Here is a 22,630-nt window from a genome sequence, read left to right on the forward strand (position 1 = left end):
TTCACAGTACTTCTTTACAAGATGTACAACTTCAAGTACGCTATCACGATCCTCGCAGAAGACTGCGATGTCATCAGCGTATGCCAGTACCTTGACTTCAGAAAGCTTTAGCCGAAATCCTCGGACGTTTTCATTGCGCATCACTGCAAAACAGAAAGGCTCGAGGTACAATGCAAAAAGCAATGGACTTAGTGGACACCCTTGTCTAAGGGAAGATCTGAGTGACAGCTTCTCGCTGAGGGACTTATTAATTATAATCTGTGTCGTGCATTGGTCGTAGGCCATTTTGACGCCATCTAAGATTACTTTCCCTACGTTAACATATTCCAAAACAAGAAGAAGAGCATCGTGGGACACACGGTCGAAGGCTTTCGCCAGGTCGAGTTGCAACAAAGCGACGCGTCTAGCGAAGACGTCGCAACACTCTAGAACGCTTCGCGCTACGTGGCTGTTTGTAGTAATAGTGCGGCCTTTTATGCCGCAAGTTTGATGCGGACCGACAAGATTTGTAATGACTGTTTGAAGTCTCTTTGCCAATACCTTCATGAGTATTTTATAATCGTTATTTGTAAGGCTAATTGGCCTGTATGACCCAACCGATAAAAGCGCCTTGTGGTCATCTGTTTTCGGTATTAAAACCATGTGTGCACTTCTGAAAGAAGGTGGCAGTCGCTTATATTTATGTGCCTCAGAGTATACATGCTCCAACACTTGAGCAAGCCCAGGTGCAAATGCCTTATAAAAGGCGGCTCCTAAGCCATCGGGACCCGGTGATTTGCCTGCAGGAAGTTCTTCGATCGCGTGTTCTATTTCTCGGACGCTGATCGGTTCCTCGAGACTGGCTTTTACGTCGTCATCAACGCGCGGCATAAAATTCACGAAACTTGCTTCAAATTCAGCTCCCACGTGGATTGGGACGCCGAACAACTTGCGGTAGTGTTCAGTAAAGGCCTGTTCAATCATATTCGAGTCGGAAGTAACCTCATCCGGATAATTAATCTGTCTTATTTCATTTTTCCTTGCGTACCTCTTTTCATCGGCAATGGCGCGTTTGTTCGGCGTTCCATCAACCCACAGTCATTCCGTCCGCGCCCGAATAACTGCTGCTCTATATTTTTCCGTGTCAATAGCTTCCATCGCGTTTTTAACTGTTCTGATTTCATCACTAAATTTTCCAGGTTCCGCACTGTCCATAGAAATCAGATAATTTAGTTCCTTCTGGAGCTCATTTTCTTTCATTTTTTCATTGTGTCTTCTAAGAGTTCCTACTTCAATCGCAACCATTTTCACGCGAACCTTAATGTCTTCCCATACTTCTGCCCAAGGTACACTCTCATTACTCAACATGCTTTGAATTTCGTGCTTTACATCGTTTATAAATTTGTCATCACTTAAGTGTTTTTCGTTGAATTTCCAAAGTGCCCAATCGAACCGCGGCTTTTTTGGCTTGGCACCAAGTGCAAACCACACTATACTGTGATCGCTAAAGGACGCCGGCTTCACGACATAGTTATCGCATAGAGGCACAAGATCTAACGAGATGTAAGCTCTGTCAAGTCGTGCTTGGCTATCTCGTTGATAGTGTGTAAATTGCGGCTGCAAAGTACTGGCCAAAAGGCGACCAACGTCTTCTAGGTAGTAGTCATTTACTAAGGTGTTCAATATCACTGCACTCTTGTCCTGCGGGAATTTACGTTTAGCACGATCTTCTGCATGACACACACAATTAAAGTCACCAAGAAAGATGATGTACTTGTCACAACGAAGGTACTCTTCTAGATTCGAGAAAAAACGACATCTTTCATTGATATCATTTGGCGCATACACACATATAATCCTCCATTGTGATCCATTAAAAGAAAAATCAAGAACAATAAAACGCCCACTTTCGCTCACAGTAACCATATCTTCATTTATACCAATACCCCTTCGAACCAAGACAGCGCATCCACCAGACGTGCCGATAGCGTGACATGTGCATATGTTATAATATGTTCTGAAAGGTGTTACCATTTTGTTTGTTTGCTCCTCGCTTTCAACTTTCGTCTCTTGTATAGCTATAATTTCGAGTTCATTTTCAACGCATAGTCGGCTGAGCTGGTACTGCCTCCGTCTTGAAGCGAGGCCGCGTACATTAATAGTAGCAACTCGTATTCCCCTCTTCAAATCCATTGTTAATAAGTGGGAAAGGTAGGCATAAAAGAAAACCGTATATAATCACACGTAGCACCTCTAGGTATACTTAAGTTACGTCTACAAGTGCTGACGGACAGAGCAGCTGTTTCGCGACACATTGAAGTGCAGTCCACAAAATACCTTGCTTGAGCAGCGGCTGACCTCCCCGACCCTTCGGTAGCGTTGGGCTCTCGCAAGCTCGCGTCTGAGTGCCTTTGCAGGCACAAGTCCCTACGGCTACTTTGGCGTCGGCGCCGCCGGTCTTTTGTCCGGCGGGATATTCGGCGTCGGCCGTAATGACGGCCGGCGCGTTACCACCGACTTTGGCGGCGGTTCCTCGCTGTTCGGTTTGCCAGTTTGCCCGCCGTCGCTTGTTGATTCTTCGTGTGTTCGCTTCCCGACCGCCACAACAGCATTGGTAACGTCCATCGCTTCGTTGTCAGATGATGCCATAGTCGAGACGGCAGGCGTTTCTTTGGCCGCGATGTCTTGCTTATGAACGTCGACGGCCGAGCCCCTGCTCACAGGTCGCGTAGGCGTTCCTGGCACACCTACCGCTCCGGCAGTCGTGTGCCCCTGCGGTTTCTGTGGTTGTGTCGCTGTGACCTTCACCTCGTTGGCGCTCCCGGCAGAGGCTTCCTCGGCATCCACTTCGTCCATAAGAAGTTCAGCGCTTTCATCTGCAGCCGTCGGCCCCGTCACGTTTGCGTAGGTCCTCACGCACTGCGACTCGTCATGGCCGTGACGACGACAACGGGCACAGCGCGGGACGTGGCAGTAGCGCCGGATGTGCCCTGTGTTGCGGCAACGAAGGCAGAGCGGCGCTCTTCCAGGAATCACCACGAGAGCTTCCTCACCGGCTATCCGTAACAGATGAGGCACGTCGTCCGCCCCCAAGCCTTTCCTCGGCATTAGGGTGACCAGGCGCGTTGAAGAACCTTTATCCTGAAGGCCATGCACACGCCACCGCTCTCTTGCCACATCCGTGACTCGGCCGTAAGGCGCCAGGGCTTCACGAATGTACTCGTCCGGTACGTTGTGTAACATCCAGTGTAGCTTGAGGTGCATTGCTTGATTTCCTGGGTCGACGACGATGCATGGTCTATCCTTCACCTTCAAGTACTTTGCCCGCAGCAGTTCTTTCACTCCGTCACTACTTTTGAAAGTCACGGCCCACACATGACTCATTCGATACGCCCCTAGGGCGACAACGTCAGACAGCAACTTCATGCTCGACAGCGTGTCACGGAAGTTTTCCGCCCGGTATGGCCTTGCACGCATATCAGCATGCAAAAATAAAGTATTCGTAACAAGTCGCCCTGTTGGTAGTTGAGGCAGTAGCACCTGATAATCAGGATCCTCGTTGACAAAAAACCTAGAACCGCGGCCCTGCTAACACATTAACCTGCCTGCTAAAACATTAACACAAAAAAAAAAACAAATTTGTATACACAGTGCACCCACATCACATCAGGTGGGATGGTCGCTAAAATTTCTTGAGGCACACCAGCTCATCAAGGATGCTTACCCAGTCTGGGGTTTCGCCTTGTGCACGATACACTTTTCGTAATAGTGAAATACTTTCAATGAAGTTCACTCGCCCAGAGCACACATTCACATCAGCATGACGTGCAGCCATTCTTGTCTTCCACAAACTGTGGAGACCCAGCAACATGAACATGTCGAACGGTGACCCGTCATCACTTTCAACTGGAAGGAACCGAATTCCATAGGGGTTTATGGGGAGTTCTTTTTTAAGAGTGCGCTGCACGATGTCCCAGTGAAAGACAGCGTCCCAACACTCATTGAAGGCGTGTTCAATTGTTTCAGGCTTTTTACACAGCAGGCAATTGGTAGACCAGGGTACAAATATTCCTTTCTGTTCTAGCCATACTTTAACGGGAAGGGTGTTCGTGTATAGGTGGAAAAAGAAAGTTTTCGCAGCAGGTCTTACAGGCATCCTTATGACTCGTTTCAGCACATCTTTTCCTGGGCCTCCACAGTGAACACTCCTATACAGTGGGATAGGTAGCATGATGTCAACTAAATCTGCGTACAGTTTCTTTCTTCTCACTGAGCACACATACTCCAGCGAAAAACGTGCGCCGAGTATTCTAAAAGATGCAACGACTTCACAATAGTAACCAGTCGCTTTTCTGCTGATAACACTAGATGTGGACACAACAAATTCAGGCAGTTCTGTTGCCATTTTCGCCTGAATGACTGTACGGAGAAAAACATTTCTTTCATCTCGCAGGAAGATGAACAGCGATACGATCTGTCTAATGAACAAGTGTGAGAGCCCAAGGCCCCCATTTCGAACTGTGCGAAAAAGATTTGTTCGGCTGGATCGCTCCCAAGTGGAGTTCCTGATGAAGATAGCAAACACTCGATGAATTTTTGAACGTTTACGCGGGACATGAACATTACCTGCAGTATGTGCCACTTTGGCAATCAAAAAGACATTGCAAGCTGAAGCACGTGTAAACACTGACAATCCCCGGCCCTGCCATCCTTTTATCTTTTCTTTCATTGATTCTATTTGTCCGGTCCACAACTGCGTCGAGTCCCGATAGTGGTCAAGGGGCACTCCAAGATACAGTGAAGGCACTGTAGTCCACTGCATACCGGCGAATTTTGTGGGTGTCGCGTCCCATCTTCCATGCCATATCCCAAAACTTTTTTCGAAGTTTATCTGGGCACCAGTGCACCTACAAAAGGATCTTGCAAGGCGGACAGCCTCGACCACGCTTTCCCTGTCTTCACAAAAGACGGCGACGTCATCTGCATAAGCTAGCATTTTAACTTCTGCGATGTGCACCCTAAAACCACGAATGTTTGCGTCCCGTATGACTGCCATAAAAAGGGGTTCGAGGTACAGGGCAAAAAGCAAAGGAGACAAGGGACAGCCTTGCCGTACAGACGAGCGGACTGGTACCCGCGAACTAAGACACTTATTAACTATAAGCTGCGTGCAACAGTCTTCATAAGCCATTTTAACGCCATCTACAATGATGCTCCCAACATCACACTACTGCAGTATAGCGAAAAGCACCTCATGTGACACCCGGTCGAACGCCTTCGCAAGGTCTGGCTGCAACATTGCCACCCGAACCCCAATGGCATCACAACATTCGAGCACATTCCTTGCAATGTGGGTGTTCGTGAAAATGGTGCGGCCTTTAATGCCACAGGTCTGGTGTGGCCCTACAAGCTGCTGAATCACGCTTTCAAACCGTCGAGCCAGTACTTTCATAAATATTTTGTAATCTGTGTTGGTCAGACTTATCGGTCTGTATGAACCTACTGAAAGGAGCTTTTCCCGGTCATCGGTTTTCGGAATAAATACTATGTGTGAAGTCCGGAATGAGGGTGGTACTTTTTTAAATTCATATGCCTCTGAGAGTATTCGGTGCAATATACACGCAAACTCCTGACTGAATGCCTTGTAAAAAGCGGCGCCTAAGCCGTCCGGCCCTGGCGTTTTTCCTGACGGCACCTCTTCTATCGCCCTTTGGATCTCGAACACAGCTATTGGTCTCTCAAGACTTTCTCTAACGTCGTCATCCAACCTTGGCATTTCGCTCATGAATTCACTCTCGAAGACCAGTCCAGAACGTGTCACATTGTCGAACAATTCGCGATAGTGCTCCACAAAAGCTTTCTCGATCGACGAAGTGTCTGACGTCACCTCGCTTTGAAGACGTATCTGTTGGATCTCATTTCTTGACGCGTGACGCTTTTCATCGCTCATTGCCCGTTTGTTTGGCATCTCATCCATCCATAGGCGTTCGCTTCTAGCGCGTATAACTGCTGCTTTGTATCACTCGGCGTCGATAACTTCAAGCTCGTTTCTTACTTTCTTTACGTTTTCAGCTAATTGATCGTGATCCGCCTTTAGTGCGCTTGACAGATATTCTAGCTGTCTTTGCAGCTCGCTTTGTTTCTGTAATTTATCGTGCTGAAGGCTGCTTCCTCTTTCTATTGCAATGAACTTAACTTGAATCTTAAATTCCTCCCATGTAGCAATAAAATATTCATCCTCATTTGTCATCAACTCTGTTATCTTTTCCTTAACTCTGCGCACAAATGGTCCATCATCAAGCAGCTTTTCGTTGAATTTCCACATGTTCCAGATAAATCGTGTTCTTTTAACTTTTTCCCCAAACGAGAAGCTTACCAAGCTATGGTCCGTGAACGATTGCGGTGCGACGTTAGAACTATTGACGAAAATATGACGAAGCGATCACACTTTAGATATTGCTCGATACATTCAAAAAACAAAAATCCATCATTCACATTGTTTGGCGCATAAACGCATACGAGCCGCCACAAATCGTGAGAAAAAGAAAAATCTACAATAAGCAAGCGACCATTTTCACAAACCGTTACACTTTCTTCAATAATACCAGCACTCTTCCGTATTAACAACGCACATCCGCCTGATGTGCCATTCGCATGGCACACGCACACATTGTAATGCGCCGTGAAAGGCGTCACCATGCGATCGGTCTGCTCTTGTGTTTCGACCTTAGTTTCTTGTAAGGCAACTACATCGAGTTCCTTGTCGATACACAGGCGGTTAAGTTGATATTGCCTCCTTCGCGCTCCAAGGCCCCGAACATTTAGCGTGGCAACTCTCAATGCTCTCTCTAGTTTTACTGCCATTTATCTGCAAAAGCAAGCCGATCGCATGGTGCCGCTGAAGAACAAGCGATCCGGACAGACTGTAGAAAAAATTGCATGCATAACTTTTCCACTGAAAACCGCTCGATCCACACGCGTACCTTTAGAACGTACGCGAAGCCCGATTCCAAAAAGGACGGCATCTCATCACGACGTTAGTCCGGGCGCCCCAGTAGTATCCGGGTCCTACTTAGGCAGTTTTGCCGCCGGCCGTCTGTCCGGCGGGATGTTTGGTTTCAGGCGCACGGGAACACGACGACCCGCCTGCGCTTTTGGCGGCGGCTCGTCTTTGGCCCCGTTGTCAAGGTTGCCGTCCAGGTTGCCGGTCGAGTCCCTCGCTCGTTTCATAGCCGCATTGCTTGCACTCGATTCTTCGACGTCCATCAAGGGAGTTGCCTGTCCGTGCTCCGTGGCGGCCTCCTCGGCAGTGGCGGATTTCGCAGCCGATTCTTCTTTGGTTCCTTCGTCGCATGCCCTTTGCACTGCATCTTTCGGGTCCGTAGGCTGCACATTTGCCACCGTCGTGGATTTAGCAGCCGGCACAGAAGGTGTTGCAACTGTGTCCGCCGGTGATACTAGCACGCGGGAAGCCTCATCAACGTCAGCCTCGTCCATTAACAGGTCAGCCACGTCCTCTCGAAGCGCAGGTCCTGCGACGGATGCGTAAGTCTTAACACATTCCGTTTCCTGGTGGCCGTAGCGACGGCATACTGCACATCTCGGGACGCGGCAGTCACGTCGGACATGTCCGGTGTTTCGGCACTTCAGACAAAGGGGTGCTCTGCCCGGTACCACAACTAGGGTCTGCTCACCAGCTACACGAAGTTGATGGGGCAGGTCTTCTACGGTCATACCCGTCTTCAGAACCAGGGACACCGCCCGTGTAGACGATGCTTTATCTTGAACTCCTTGAACACGCCACTTTTCATGGAAAACGTCCGTGACCTTTCCGAACGGTAACAGGGCTGTCCGTATATCCTCGTCCGACACGTTATGAAGCATCCAATGCAGCTTCAGCCGCACGGCCTGATTGGCTGGGTCAACGACAATGCACCGATGTTCATTCACCTTGAGGTTCTTGGCGCTTGAAAGCCTCTTCACGCCTTCGTCGCTCTTGAAAGTCACCGCCCAAACGTGGCTCATCTGATACGCCCCTAGGGCGATGACATCAGGAAGTAGGCCTAAGCTAGCCAACGCATCTCGGAAATGTTCCACACGATACGGCCTGGCACGCACATCCGCATGCAGAAAAACTGTATTTAAAACTATCCGACCTGTTGGCAATTGAGGCAGCAAAACTTGGTATTCCGGGTTTTCTGAGGCAAAACTCCTTGTACCGCGGCCCTGCTGGGCCGCTGAAGCCGCTCCTACGGAGCTCATGATCGGCACGTCCGCTCGCTAGCGCGGCAGAAAGCCGAATCCGAGGCATAGTTAGCGCTCGCTAATGCACTCTTACACGATGGGAATGAAAGCGTAAAAGTGTTTCGCAACAACCTTACTCTCAATCGTGCGAAAGACACAGCCCGATACTGCGGATAAGTGTCGTTGGCGCAGCTACGTGTGCCTAAAATAGAGGAGCAATAAAAACAAAAACACACACTCCCCGTCGGGGAATCGAACCCGGTCTCCCGCGTGACAGGCGGGGATACTGGCCACTACACTACCGAGGAGCTTTTTTTTTATTTTTTTCATGGTATTTATTACAGTAGGAACAACCCGATAATCACCAGTTGTGCATAGTCAGAGAATGGAGAGCACAATCATAGTCACTCAGAGAAAAGCCATCGTTCATACTGTGGGTAGAAATGTGGTTTCACTTTAGAAGGGTGGTAAGGATAGGCACCTCACCAAGATGGGGTACCAGTCCGGCTGGGTATCAAGTCCATCATAAACCTGCTTTAGGTGTAGTGTCATTTGGACGAAATTCAGCCTTGTAGGTACAACCATTTCGGCGTTTCGGTCCATCATTCGCGTTTTCCACAAACTGTGCATTCCGATGAGAAAAAACATCGAAAGGTGCACTATTATCAGCAGTCGGCAGCAGGTATCGCACAGTATGAGCGTTGATGTCAAAGTCTTTTTTTTAAAGTCCGTTGGAGGACATCCCAAAATAATATGGCGTCGGTGCAGCTAATAAAACAATATTCAATCGTCTCTGGCACGTCACATAGGCGACAGTTGACAGAAGAGACAAAGATACCCTTTTTCTGTAGCCATGTTTTAACCGGTATAGTTTCACTATGAAGTTTATAAAAGAATGTTTTGCAGCAAGGGGATATATACATTTTACGAACTCGCTGAAGAACATCGTGACCTGGCAATTGAATGTATAGTGATCGGTAAAATGGAGGCGGAAAAAGCATGGACAATAGATCTTTGTATAACGTTTTACGCGACACAGAGTACAAGTATTCAGTGGAAAACCGAACTGTCAGGAAACGAACCGCCAAGTAAACTTCTAGCATGAACCCCCACAACCATAAACGCGAAGAAAAATTCGAAGAAACGATTAAATCAGGTAACGCATTAACAAGTGTGACTTGCATGAATGACCGAATTATAGGATGCGATGTATCGCGAAAAAAGAAGTAACGAGACACTGTTTGCCGCACATAAAGATGTACTAAGCCCTGCCCACCTTCACTAACGGGCCTGAAAATATTGTCCCGCCTCATGGGCTCAAAAGTTGAAGACCATACGAAGGTTGCAAAGATTCGGTGAAAGCGTTGGATGTAGAGCCTGGCACAATGTATAACTTGCAACACATAGTAAATTTTTGTTGCCAAGAACTTATTGCAGGCCTCGGCTTTCCCAAAAATAGAAAGTCGGTGTGGAATGAATGTCTGGGCGTAACTTTGCAGGGCCGAAACCTGTTCTCTCTAATAGTGTGCACTTAATTTATATGCGTCTAGCGGCACGCCGAGATACTTTGGCGGGACACCGGTCCAATTAACGCCTGCAAACTGTTCTGGTGTATAGCACCATGAGCCAAACCATAAGCCGAAGCTTTTTGCGGAGTTCATTCGTGCTCCTGATACGCTGCCAAATTCCTCTATTGTTGATACTACTTTTTCTACACTGCACTTATCCGTGCAGAAGAACGCTAAATCATCTGCATAAGCTAAGACTTTTACTTCATTACCCAGTATATTGAAGCCATGGATGTAACGCGACTGAATTACGTTTAAGCATAGCGGTTCCAGATAAAGGGCGAATAGTAATGGGGACATAGGGCATCCTTGTTTTACCGAAGAGCAAATGGAAACGGGTTTAGAGAGTTGGCCATTGATAACTAAACGAGTAGTACAACACGTATAGCAAAGCTTAACGCCTTTAAGCACAACGGAGCCAACATTGGCATGCTCCAGAAGTGTAAATAAATAGGAGTGACTGACATGATCAAAAGCTTTAGCAAGGTCTACCTGGAGCATTGCAAGCTGTTCAGTGGAACCGTAACACTATTGAAGGAGTGTACGGCCGATATGTATGTTGGTTTGAATGGATCTGCCTCTAATTCCACACGTCTGATGGGAACCAATGAGAATTGACATCGCAAATTGCAATCTATTCGATAAAACATTTGCAAAAATTTTATAATCCACGTTTGACAATGTGATTGGTCGGTAGCTTTCAACAGAACGCAGTTTCTCCTTATCTGAACTTTTTGGAATCAAAACTGTGTGCGTTTTGCAAAAAGATTGCGGAAGGGCGTCTACCTCTAAACTTGTAATAAAAATGTCCAATAATATGGGACTGATAATTGATTTGAAAACTTTGTAAAATTCACAGGAAAGTTCATCAGGGCCGGGTGTTTTCGACAGAGGCAGCTGATCAATAGCTAGCTCAGTTTCTTGTATCGTAAGGGTATCACTAATGAATGCACAGTCATCATGTAAAGGTTTTACAAGAGAAACAAAACTCTCTAAAACTTTTGCATCGTTATCATCGGACCGAGCACTAAACAACACACTGTAGTAAGTTTCGAACTTAGAAATTATGTCATTCGTATTTGTTAGAAGACTACCTTCGGAGTGTATTTCCGGATTTACTTTGGAAACAGCGTGACGTCGCTCGTCAAGTAAAGCTTGATGTGTTGGTTGCTCAGACTGCAGAGCACGCCTATTTCTAGATCGAATTCGTGCACCTCTGTAACGCAGTGCATCATACTTTTGCAACTCACATTTAAGGTTGCATAGGTAGCGTTCGCTAATGCACTCTTACACGATGGGAATGAAAGCGTAAATGTGTTTCGCAACAACCTTACTCTCAATCGTGCGAAAGACACAGCCCGATACTGAGGATAAGTGTCGTTGGCGCAGCTACGTGTGCCTAAAATAGAGAGCAGTAACAAAAAAGAAAGACACACTCCCCGTTGGGGAATCGAACCCCGGTCTCCCGCATGACAGGCGGGGATACTGGCCACTATACTAACGAGGATTTTTTTTTTCTTTATTACCTGTTTTACACACAACGTACGTACAAAAAAAAGGTAACAGGTTTGCTCTTAGTAAAACATTCCGCCCGTTATAGTTAAAAACAGAAAGAGGTAGTTGTACTTTGGTAAAAACACCGGCTGTATTTTGGGTAATGCAGCTTGGTTAGGGGAACCGAACTGTGGCCAATTTGTCCAATATAGGTAGCCACGCTGGTGGCTCCCCTTTGGCCTTATGTATGTCGCGTAGGTGCAGGATGTTTTCCAGGAAATATTCCTGAGCAGAACGAGGTTGAAGACCTTCATGCCTTACATCCATTCTTGTCTTCCAGACACTGTGCATGCAGCGCAACTTTATTGTGTCCTAGGGCACGTCTCCCGTCTCTTCAAAAGGCAGAAAGCGAATACCGAATGGTGTCAGAGGGAATTCTTTTTTGATGGTTCTTTGTAGGATGTCCCACAAGAACACTGAGTCCCAAAAATCTAGAAATATATGGTCTATAGTTTCCAGTTTATGGCATATACCGCAATCGATACTACATGGTACAAACAAACCCTTCTCTCTTAGCCATGGTTTTGCGGGAAGCGTGCCGCTGTGCACAAGAAAGAAGAAAGATTTGGTAGACGGCCTGATAGGCATTCTTTTTACGCGTTTCAAGACATTGCGTTTAGGCCCTAGAGCGTACTTTGAGCGGTATATAGGCACGGGGCACAAAATATCCACGAGGTCTTTATACAATTTCTTCCGGCCGACAACAGACAAATATTCAAGTGAGAAATGGGCTGTGAGCAAACGAAAGGCGCTTACCACTTCGCGCATATATCCTTTCACCACTACTTGTGGTGATCCACATGATGTAACAATGAACTAAGATAAGGCATTGTGTAGTTGGACGTGTATAACAGTTTGTAGAAATACATTCCTTTGGTCGCGAAGGAAAATAAACTTTGAGACTACTTGTCCTAAAAACAAATTACACAAACCAAGACCTCCGTTATTCACGGAATGAAATAAGTTCAGCCTGCTTGTACGCTCCCATCCCGATCCCCAAACAAACATTGCGAATATCCTGTGCAATTTTTGGACACACCTCCTAGACATACATAACACTTCTAACATATAGAACACTTCCGCCTCGAGGAATGAGTCACACACAGTTGCACGCGCAAACGTTGAGAGATTCCGTCCTCCTCAGTTTCTTGTTTGCTCGTTTGCCCGATCAGTATCTGCTGTCCACTGCTCGGTCGTGCCGCGATAATGTTCGAGTGGTACGCCGAGGTAAGTAGCAGGTGTCTCGGAGAAATTTATAGTGTCGAAAATTTCTGGCGTAGATTCCCATTCACCATTCCAAAAACCTAAGCATTTTTGCCAGCTTATTGCACTTCCTGTAAGGCTGCAGAAAGTTCTTGCGGTATGCATAGCTTCCTGAATACTTTCCTTATCAGTGCAGAATACTGCGACATCGCCAGCATCGGACAAGACCTTTATTTCAGGTGATAAGAGCCGGAAGCCGCGTATCTTTTTATTCATCATTAGATTTAAACACAGCGGTTCGAGGTAAATTCCAATTAGCAATGAACTGGCAACGCATCCCTGTTTTACACCAGAGTATGCTGTAATGCTTTCGGTTAATTTTTTATTAATAATTAGTTTCCAAGAACAGCCAGTGTAGGCCATTTTTACTCCATCATAAATGATGGTACCTACGTTGATGTGTTCTAAGAGGGAAAAAAAGAATGCTGTGGGTTACCTTATCGAAAGCTTTTTCGAAGTCGAGTTGAATCATGCCTACCCGTCCGTGCATTAGGTCACATAGTTCTAATATACTTCTGGTCACATGAATAATCGTGGGTATGGTTCTCCCTTTGATTCAACAAGTTTGATGTTCACCGACCAAGTTTTTAATCACAGACTGAAGTCGTTTAGCTAGAACTTTCATAAAAACTTTATAATCCGTTTTAGTTAGACTTATGGGTCGGTATGCTTCGGAGGACAGTAATTTTACAGGGTCTTTGGTCTTTGGTAGTAGTACGACATGGCTTCTTTTAAATGACGGAGGCATCATTTTGGATTCATAAGCTTCTTCTATAACTCTGAGGAGCATTTCTGCCATTTGATGCTTAAAGAATTTATAAAAAGCGGCACCAAGCCCATCGGGCCCCGGAGCTTTCCCTGTAGGCAAGTCATCTATCGCATTTTCCAGTTCGCTAACACTTATTGGTCTTTCAAGTTGTGTTTTTACTTCATCTTCTAAACGTGGCATTAATTTCAGATAATGGGTCTCAAAGCCCGCTCGCACATTCGCCTCGCAGCCTAGCAAGTTTCTGAAACGTTGCACTAGCGCTCGTTCGATAACCTTTTGGTCTGTGGAAAGCGCACCTTGGCAGCGCAGCTCTGTTTTTGCATTCCTAGTAGCTTTGCTTCTTTCGTCGCTTAACGCTCGCTTGGTAGGTGTTTCGCCCATCCAGAGCCGCTCGGTACGCGACCTTATCATCGCGCCTTGATATTTTTCCGTATCAGTATTCTCGAGTTGCCTTTTGACTTCTTTAACTTTGTTTGCAAGCAGGCGAGGAACAGTGCTTTCCGCATTTAAGAGATAGTCTAGAGTACGCTGCAACTCGGTTTCTTTCTGTCTTGCCTTGTAGCGCACGACACTAGCTCTTTCGATTGCGCTCATCTTAACCTCACACTTAAAGTGCTCCCACAACTCGACAGGGCTGATGAAGTCGTTTTCCTGCATTTCTTTAATTTTTGCCCTTATTACTTCCATAAAGTTTTCGTCTTGCAAGAGGCTATCATTGAATTTCCAGAGGTCCCAATTAAAGGTGCTCGTTTTACGCTTTGTGCCTATTGTAACAGTTACTAAGCTATGGTCGCTAAAGCTTCCATGCTTAACGGCATATGTTGTGCAAAACGATAAAAGGCTTGCTGTCATATTCACTCGGTCAATTCGGGCGTGGCTTGTGACTTGGAAATGCGTGAACTGAACTCGCTTTTGTCGGAGTACATCGCCTATATCAATTAGGTCGTATTCCTGAACGATTGCGCAAAGTTGCAATGCGCTATTATCATGTATCGGTAAGTTCTTGGCCTTGTCTTCAGCCATGCATACACAATTGAAGTCTCCTAATAGTAACACATTTCTTTCGCATTTCAAGAAGGTCTCGATGTATCAGAAAAAATCTACACGCTCACTAGCTTTGTTTGGTGCATAAATGCAAATAATTCGCCATAGTGCCTCTTTAACATAAAAATCGCAAACGACTAGCCGACCACTTTCAGAAGCGATGACAGACTGCTCTACAATTCCGACGGAATTACGCAAGAAAATTGCGCACCCCCCTGATTTACCCACGGCGTGGCACACACAGAGATTATATCTTAACCGAAAGATTTCCACCATCTTATCAGTTTGCTCCTCGCTTTCAATATTTGCTTCCTGGATAGCCAGAATATCGATATCATTTTCTAATAACAGGCGGCTCAGTTGAACTTCCCGCCTTCGGGCTCCGAAACCGCGTACGTTTAGTGTTGCAACACGAAGGGCTATTCCAGGATTAAGAGCCATTGTAAGTATAGTTTACGCAAACCGACACAAGGTACTGCTCAGATGAGTGGAAACTTACAACGCTAGACCAGTGACCACTGCTGTCTTTGGTGCGCCCGATGCAGCCCGTCGCTTGGTTGAGTTGCCATCCGTGATTGTCCATTGTAGATGTAAGTCTTTCACCGGTCCAGTAACGAAGTGATAAGCCGATCTATGCTCCCGCTACAGCGGGTGCATATACGGCACCGGTTTCCTGTCTGATGGCACGGTAGGTTTTGGCTTGAAGCTAGACCTGCGGGTGGATGTTGTTTTGGAGAGAAGTTCTTCTGCACACTTTGAGTCAGAGCGCGGGTCGTCGCTGCTCGCTTTTTCTCGCGAGCGCTTAGTAACTACCGTAGCCGGCATTCCCATAGTGACGTCGGTGCACGTTTCTTCCTTCTTGCCTTCCCGTGTTTCGCTGGGCCCAGGCTCTGTGACAGTAGTTACACTTACGGTATCGTTTCCAGGTGTAAGCTTTTGCGGTAGTTCCACAGTGGCACTGCGAAGTTTCTGCGCTTCGTCTACATCGGGGGCCGTGTCCTCAGGCATCTTGTCCTCGCTGGGATGTGTTTCGCTTGCTGCTGCTGTCTCTTCGGCGTCAACCTGATCCATCAGGGGCCGTATTCTGTAGCGGTTCCTTTTGGAACCGGTTCGCTTTGGCTGTTACGTCTGGATTACGTCACTCGGAGAAAGAGTGGAACGGGGTGGCGTGAGGGGAACCAATCAACGAGCGGCTGTCTGCCGGAAGATCACGTCATCATTTTTGTTTGTACTTGGGGGACGGTATAGCAATTGAAGGATGTTGCTGGTTTGATAAAAAAACATTGGTTTGTGTAGAACACTTGCAAATAGATTTTCAGTAATAAATGTGAGCTTGCGGCGCAGACGGCTACTGGGAGTTGTAATTTTATTTGTGTTGTTTTCTTATTTAGTCGCTAGGTGGTGTGCCATACGTTATGCAAACAAGTTGCCTCGCTTTGTTTACGTTTTGGACTTGCCAGTTTGCGCGCCGAATCCGAAACTGGGTCCTCATGTTTCAGCGAGGCAGCGCGATATACTTGTGTCATTTGTTGAAGAGCACCCCTACCTTGCGAAGGCGTCGTGTGTGCTGGGTCAACAGCTGACGGCGGCGCGCAAGGAGGAGCTCTGGCAGCAAGTGACTGCCTTGCTGAACGCTGAGGGCCCGGCAGTGAAAACTGCAGCCCAATGGTGCGGCGTGTGGAAGAAAGATGTGTATAACGCCCGCCGTGATGCAGCCGTTTTGCACGCCGAAAGCAGGTAAGCACACTCGTTGACGGAGCTTTTGCGCACCGTATTCTAACAAACGTGTTAATCATAGAGGAACCGGAGGAGGCAGCCTGCCCGGACCGCGAGGGCGCATCCTCTCTCTAGTTGGAAGGGCGAGCGCCATCGGAGTCTGCCCGCCGTTCTTCGAGCCCGACGAAGAGGTGAACATCAGCGCATGGGTTTCAATAGGTCAACGCCTACTCGACGCGCTGTCGCGATTTATGGCAACACACACGCTTTTATTTTTTCAACTTTGCCCCGTGCGGTCCGTTTATGGAACGCACTACCAGATACCATTGCATGCCAATCTAAACACACTGCATTTCGCAATCTGCTAAACGATCAATATGCCGTTTCAACCGTCTAAACACGTCATGTCTTTTGTAATTTTCTTGCATTTTTTCTAAAAGGTAAAGAATTTCAGTGGTTCCAATTTCTTTACAATACTTACTACTGTATAACATGCAAAAACGTTTACAATGTTATTATGCTATTATGTTGTTGTTTACCATTTATTGTTATTGCTCTACATATTGTATTTGCTTATGTAATAATTTTCCATGTTCTGTGCGTACTCCTTTCATTATGCTGATGTTTATTTCTTTCCCGATTCCATACTAATATGTTACCGTATTTCCCCATTTACACTATACCTTCTCGAAGGCCTGTAAGGTACATGTAAATAAATAAATAAATATTTAGGATGTTTGCAGATGACTGTGTAGTATATAGGGTCATCAACAGCGAATCTGACCAACAAGCACTACAACACGATTTGGATTTGATTGCCACATGGTGTGAAAAATGGAAAATGTCACTGAATGAGAAAAAGAGTGTCCACGTCACCTTTACCGGGAAGAGCTCATACGACAGCAATCGTAACACTATAAATAATGCTACTCTTGAACAAGTGTCAGAATATAAATACTTAGGTGTATTTTTTTCTGCTGATCTAAGGTGGAACAGACACGTTACTCATGTTAGGAACAAGGCTGTCGGAGCATTAGATATTTTGAAACGTAACTTTAGTAGCTTGCCACAGAAACTTAGGGAGCAACTGTATTTCACACATGTGCGCAGTACACTGGAGTATGCGTGTGTTTGCTGGGATCCATATGCTACGGAACTTGTAGATAAACTAGAAAAAGTGCAGAACAGGGCAGTTCGGTTTGTCCTTGGCAATTATGACAGGATGCTTAGCATGACAGAAAGCAAAAAAGCATTAAATTGGCATCTTCTTGAACACCGTCGCCGAAATCTCAGATTAAAATTTCTTCATAACATATACCACTCTAATACGGGGATAGCCAGGTAATTGTATTTTCAGCCGCCCACATATGTTTCTAAAAGGCGAGATCACAAATTAAAAATATGAGATTCCTTTTGACCCTCTATTGCATGAATTATGAAAGTCATTTTTTCAGCTTTCATTATTGATTGAATGAACAAACACGACTGTAATAATAAAGATAAAGCTTTGTGCCAAATATGGCGCACCATGAAGATGGCTGAGCGCTCTTGCTGCCATGGGCGGAAAACAAAGCTTCAGTGACGGTGGTCTTTTTAGTGCGATGTGGGGAATGAAATGAAACAGTTGTTTGCTGCGTTCAGGCACAGATGAATGTTTCACTTCCTCTATCTTACCAACGACTTGTTTGTGCAAGGTGGCCGCTTACATCTTTGTTTCTTCTCGTCAAATTATGGCCAGTGGCTGACTTGGTCAGATCGGTCGTCTTTGGGTGGCATTGCGGGCGCTGGTCCCTGTGCTTTTTTGACTTGAACATGGAATTCGATGTCCTGACTAGAAGTCCTTCCTGGTCGCTAGTTGGGTAGGCACTTGTTATGCGAGGTAAGGCATTCTGCAATTTCTGCTTTTAATTGAGCCAGCGGTAGTACTTGTCTCCTCCTAAGCTGCTCCTGCACCCTCCTGTACAATACCCATGCTGTTACTACCGATAAGTCTAGCATAGGCGTAAAAATTCGAAAGTGGCATTTCTTCGACATCTTATATGTATGCAGTAAAGTCCAAACAGAGAGTCCAGCAGGTCGACACCACCCGTGTGCCTGTTATGGACCTTTACTACGCTGGGGCAATCAATTTCGCGAAACACCTTGGCGGAGGTAAACCAGCGCTTAGTCTTTTGGACTGGATCTCTCCCAACAAAGCTCGATAGAAATGTCACGGCGCGGTTATCGTATGAACGCACACACGATAACTCTACGTCATCTATCGCGCTTGTGAGTGCCTCTGAAGCACCACGTCCTTTACATTTCAGTTCCTTTTCGCTTTTCAGGCGGCTGTTTGGTAGACAATTCGCCCTCACCGTACCGATCGTCAAAATTACATGTTGTGATAGAGTGACCTGCAGCTTCGGGCTATTGAACAGATGGCAGCACGTTACCATATTTTGTATTTCAAGTTCATACTGTGCCAAATATGGCACACACCGATTTTGGTTTCTCTGCTGTAGTTGCAGGCACAATTGAGAAAACTAGTAACTGCCTTGAATTGGCGAGGCCAAAAAATATGCCAAAATAATTTTTCTGTGTTTCTGCGGTCGATCTTTTCAGAGAAAAAAAAAAACAATTGCTCGTGTTTGCCCCCTCCGAGTTTCACGTCGCATCCCAAAATCTACTTCACCTCTGTTTTGCGTATCACTCAAGAGATGGCAGCACTTGCCCATAATAAGTGCGCATAACTACGAGATTTACTCTGACGGTATCACATTCTCAACTGGGAATCTCACACACGCGAAAAAGAATGGTAACCGGTATGTGCCAAATATGGGACGCCATGCAATAGAGGGTTAAAAGCGACGCTTTCCGCTACTCTTTCTATGTTCGTAATATAAGAGACTGGAATACTCTACCACCTGACACTGTCCGTATTTGTTCAAATGATGATTTCTTCCATGCTTTATGAATGTAATTTTGAGTGTTCATTTATATGAGTTGTACCCTCCCTGCTGTAATGCCTGAATGGCGAAGCAGGTACCCAATGAATAAAATAAAGAAATGTTTCATTGTCATGATTTTGTTTATATTGTGTTATAGCGTAGTTGCACCTTGTTAAGCAGCAATTACGAGCATTATGTGAAATCATGCGTGAAAGAAATGCAATGTTGAAGCAACTCTTGAGTTTAAACAAAGCAGTAGTAAGCATGAGTGTCTGCTATTTAAAAAAATCCTGCTCCAAAAAGTGCTTGGCATGTCTCGTTTGTTGCTATAGGTTTTAATATGTGCTATACAGATTGCTCTGAACGACATTTCAGTTGCTGTGTAACTCGTGCTGTGCTTGCGTGTCACACATGAACAGACATTTTCAGCTTTGGAACAATGCATACTGCACAGTAAAATAGGCATCGCAAAGCAATATTCAACAATGCAAGGTTGGTTGCCATTCACCTTGGAAATAACCTTTATTTAAAGAAAATTCCCTGGCGAGACAATATTCAAAAGCACAGTGAACAAAGCAAAGGAGTAACATAATGGCACATGGTTATTTGTCACTGCATGTGTGTCTGTCATGCTCAACATAGACAAATCATGTGCTTTTCACTACTGCAGTATGCAGCATACTACGATTAGCCACATGTGAGCACACGCAATGTGTTATCTTGAAGTGCACGGCCTATTTACTTCATGAAAAGAAAAATAAAACATGTTACACCAGCACACGTCTCCGCCTCATTTGCCAGCGAATGCGCCGGCGCACACTTTGCAGGTAGGCAATCCGCAAATTTCTGGGCAGCCGAAACACACCAACTATGGATTCGCGCACCACACGGCCTCTTTGAAACAAAGCTTGAGAAGGCTGTACAGGGTGCGCCTGCGGTGGCACCTGTACTTGAAGCGGCACTTGTGCCTGGGCTGGCCCCTGTGCGCTGTCGTCATGTGCACCGTCGTCATCTGGGTCGTCTGGCAGAGGCACGCCTGCTGCAAGGCAGAGGTTATGCAGCGCTGCACAAGCTGCAACAATAGTGGCTGCTTTCTGAGGCGAGTAGTGGAGCGCCCGATACCTCTGCAGGCATCGGAAGCGGCTCTTGACGACTCCTATGCACCGCTCAACGGCATTTCGCATTGATGCGTGTGCCTCATTATAGCGCCCCTCTGCCGTGAGGCGATTTCGGTGACCAGGCACAGGAGTCATGATCCATGGCTCTAGCGGGTACCCAGAGTCCCCTGTAAAGTGTTGCATCTCAGTGAACGAAATGGATACATTAAGGCACAATGCAAGAACACAGTCTACGCCAGGGCCCTTTTACAACAGGAGCGGGTCTTGGATTTATTGTTGCAATATCTATCAAACATTGACCTTCCCGGAAAGTTGTAAAGAAAGTTCGACTCATTTTAAAGAAAAGCCCAATTTCACCTGTTGTCTTGGCTGCAAATCTCATTCTCAGGTTAAGTTGGACATGTAATATTTATTTCATACTCGTGGTTTTCTGCTCCGTTCATCCCATTTGCCCCTCCCTAAATGTACATCCTCCGCTAAAACTTATTAGCTCTTCTCTCTTCAGAAGTGTTATTTTATAAAACACTTCTAAGGTCTACTCTCGAATATGCTGCCAGTATCTGGGATCCTTGCTCTACCTTTCGTACCTCTTCTCATGAAGGTACCCAAAATCGAGCTACCCGTTTGATCCTTTCTAATCACTCCAGCACCACATGTCGCTGCAAGAAAAAGAATCGCACACATTGCGACACAAAGAAAAATAGCGCAACTTGCACCATTCTACAATATATACTCCACCGATCACTAACGTCGATGCCGAAAGTTTCACGCACACGCTTATTCCTTTGTTCCAAGGACAGTGACCAGGTCCCCGAGTCCATTGTCACCAACCCTTTTCCACCATACTTGAAAACTGCCATTTTGACGTGTTCTGTAGAATTCCACTCCTGCCTGAAACGCTCCACGTGGCATTCAGTGTATTGAAATTAATCAATAAACAGCATAACATGTCAGCTGTTGTATACATGCTGGTACAAATATCTGCCTTTTAAGAGAGACTTGTTTCTCTCGATAGTCGCTGCAGGTTCATTAGGTACTGCTGCATTCACAACACATTTCTAGCAAATCACGCTTTCTTAAAGCTTGCTAGGATGCAAAACTATTTGTCTGTGAATGTTTTACATGTGGAAGAAGCACTGCTACTTTAGGTGCACTTACCAAGCAAGACTTCTCCATGAAGTAACAGGCCACGAGTGAGGCGGCGGCGAAATGCAGAATACCTCCAGACGAAAGAATCGTGGCACGATCCCGGAAACCGTGGGTCAATTGCCAGGATATACAGCTTCGCGTCGCACACCTCATAAGGGAAAGCAAAGAGAAGGTGTCAGTGCCACTGCAACAAATATCTGGCACAACCTTTTGCTTACAACACTACTTGCCAATCAGTTACTGTTCAGTCAGCGAACACAATTACAGAAAAAGAGATATCAACATACGCAGTAGGCAGTTGAACTAATGATCAGCATAACAATGTCATCTTAACCTGCAAATGCAATGTTGGCATGTGTACACATGCTGATGTATGGCGTGCGGTCACAACACAATGTGCAAAATAATTCCTTTGGTTTCTTCCGTACATATTGTATAAGATTCTGCTAAAGAGTGCCACCTGTGTTTTTTTTTTTTTCAGACAAAGTGCCTATTACAAGCGAAAGAACGCGGAAACAGCATGTGCCGTATTAACAGCTAGTGCAAATGGGTGTCCACATATTCTCATTCTCCCTCACACCATTTTCATTGATGGGATGCTCCTTTTCACGTTTACAGTCTGTTGGCCACAATGCTTTAGTTTTACGTCGAATAAGAATCACAAGGGCTCGTCTTCTGTTAGGATCGCTCGCAGACGAAGACTCCCTTCACTGCTACGGCGTCTATTCCGGTTTAAATCGCGCGCAATGTGTTTACATTGTAGCATCGAAAAGGCTATTCAACTGTGATCGGAGAGCACTGAAAAAGTGCGGCCGTGTTCTATGCAAAGATCAAAGTCGTCATTACACAGACAACACAAACGCTACTTTCTCTCATAGGAACGCAAGTATTACCGGCAATTGATGAAAAATAACGAAACGAAGTTTTTTACAACGTGCACTCGCGCAATCACATATCGAAAATATTTGTCAATGAACAATACTCACGACCATGCAGTTGAGGGCGTAATACCCTTTACGGCTCCAGTACGATTCCGTTTCGCCGGGGCCGAGCTTCTTAGGGCGAACGATGGCTATCAGACTCCCGTCCACACATCCTAGAAATCCTGGAATTTTTCCACGGCTAAGAAAGCCTTCCTTGACGGCGGCTTTCTGCGCCGTGGATGGGAATCTAAGCCATCCTTTTTCTTTGCCCACAACCGTAATGGCCTTGGCGACGGCTGTAATGATCCGGCTGACCGAAGGCTGCGACAGTGCAATCGCTTCTTCATTCCCGACGCACTGTTCAAAGCTCCCGGTG

The 22,630-nt window shown here is 46.0% G+C and overlaps 1 protein-coding gene and 1 long non-coding RNA gene across 2 annotated transcripts; both read right to left on the bottom strand.

Annotated features, from left to right (window-relative positions):
• Positions 1 to 7,047: 7,047 nt before the first annotated feature.
• Positions 7,048 to 8,279, bottom strand: LOC126531907 (uncharacterized). The gene has a single exon (XM_050179636.2). The coding sequence runs from the start codon at positions 8,239 to 8,241 to the stop codon at positions 7,048 to 7,050; it is 1,194 nt and encodes a 397-aa protein (XP_050035593.1). The 5' UTR covers positions 8,242 to 8,279.
• An 11,264-nt stretch (positions 8,280 to 19,543) lies between these two features.
• Positions 19,544 to 22,630, bottom strand: LOC129384737 (uncharacterized). Its single transcript, XR_011893705.1, has 3 exons — positions 22,318 to 22,630; positions 21,341 to 21,479; positions 19,544 to 20,349 (listed from the first exon to the last, which is right to left on the bottom strand). It is a non-coding gene; the product is annotated as an uncharacterized lncRNA (long non-coding RNA).

Source organism: Dermacentor andersoni, chromosome 4 (assembly GCF_023375885.2).
Source record: "Dermacentor andersoni chromosome 4, qqDerAnde1_hic_scaffold, whole genome shotgun sequence".
Classification (NCBI taxonomy): Eukaryota; Metazoa; Arthropoda; class Arachnida; order Ixodida; family Ixodidae; genus Dermacentor; species Dermacentor andersoni.

Excerpts from the sequence above, each read along its gene's own strand:
- LOC126531907 (XM_050179636.2), bottom strand. The coding sequence starts at position 8,241 with ATGAGCTCCGTAGGAGCGGCTTCAGCGGCCCAGCAGGGCCGCGGTACA.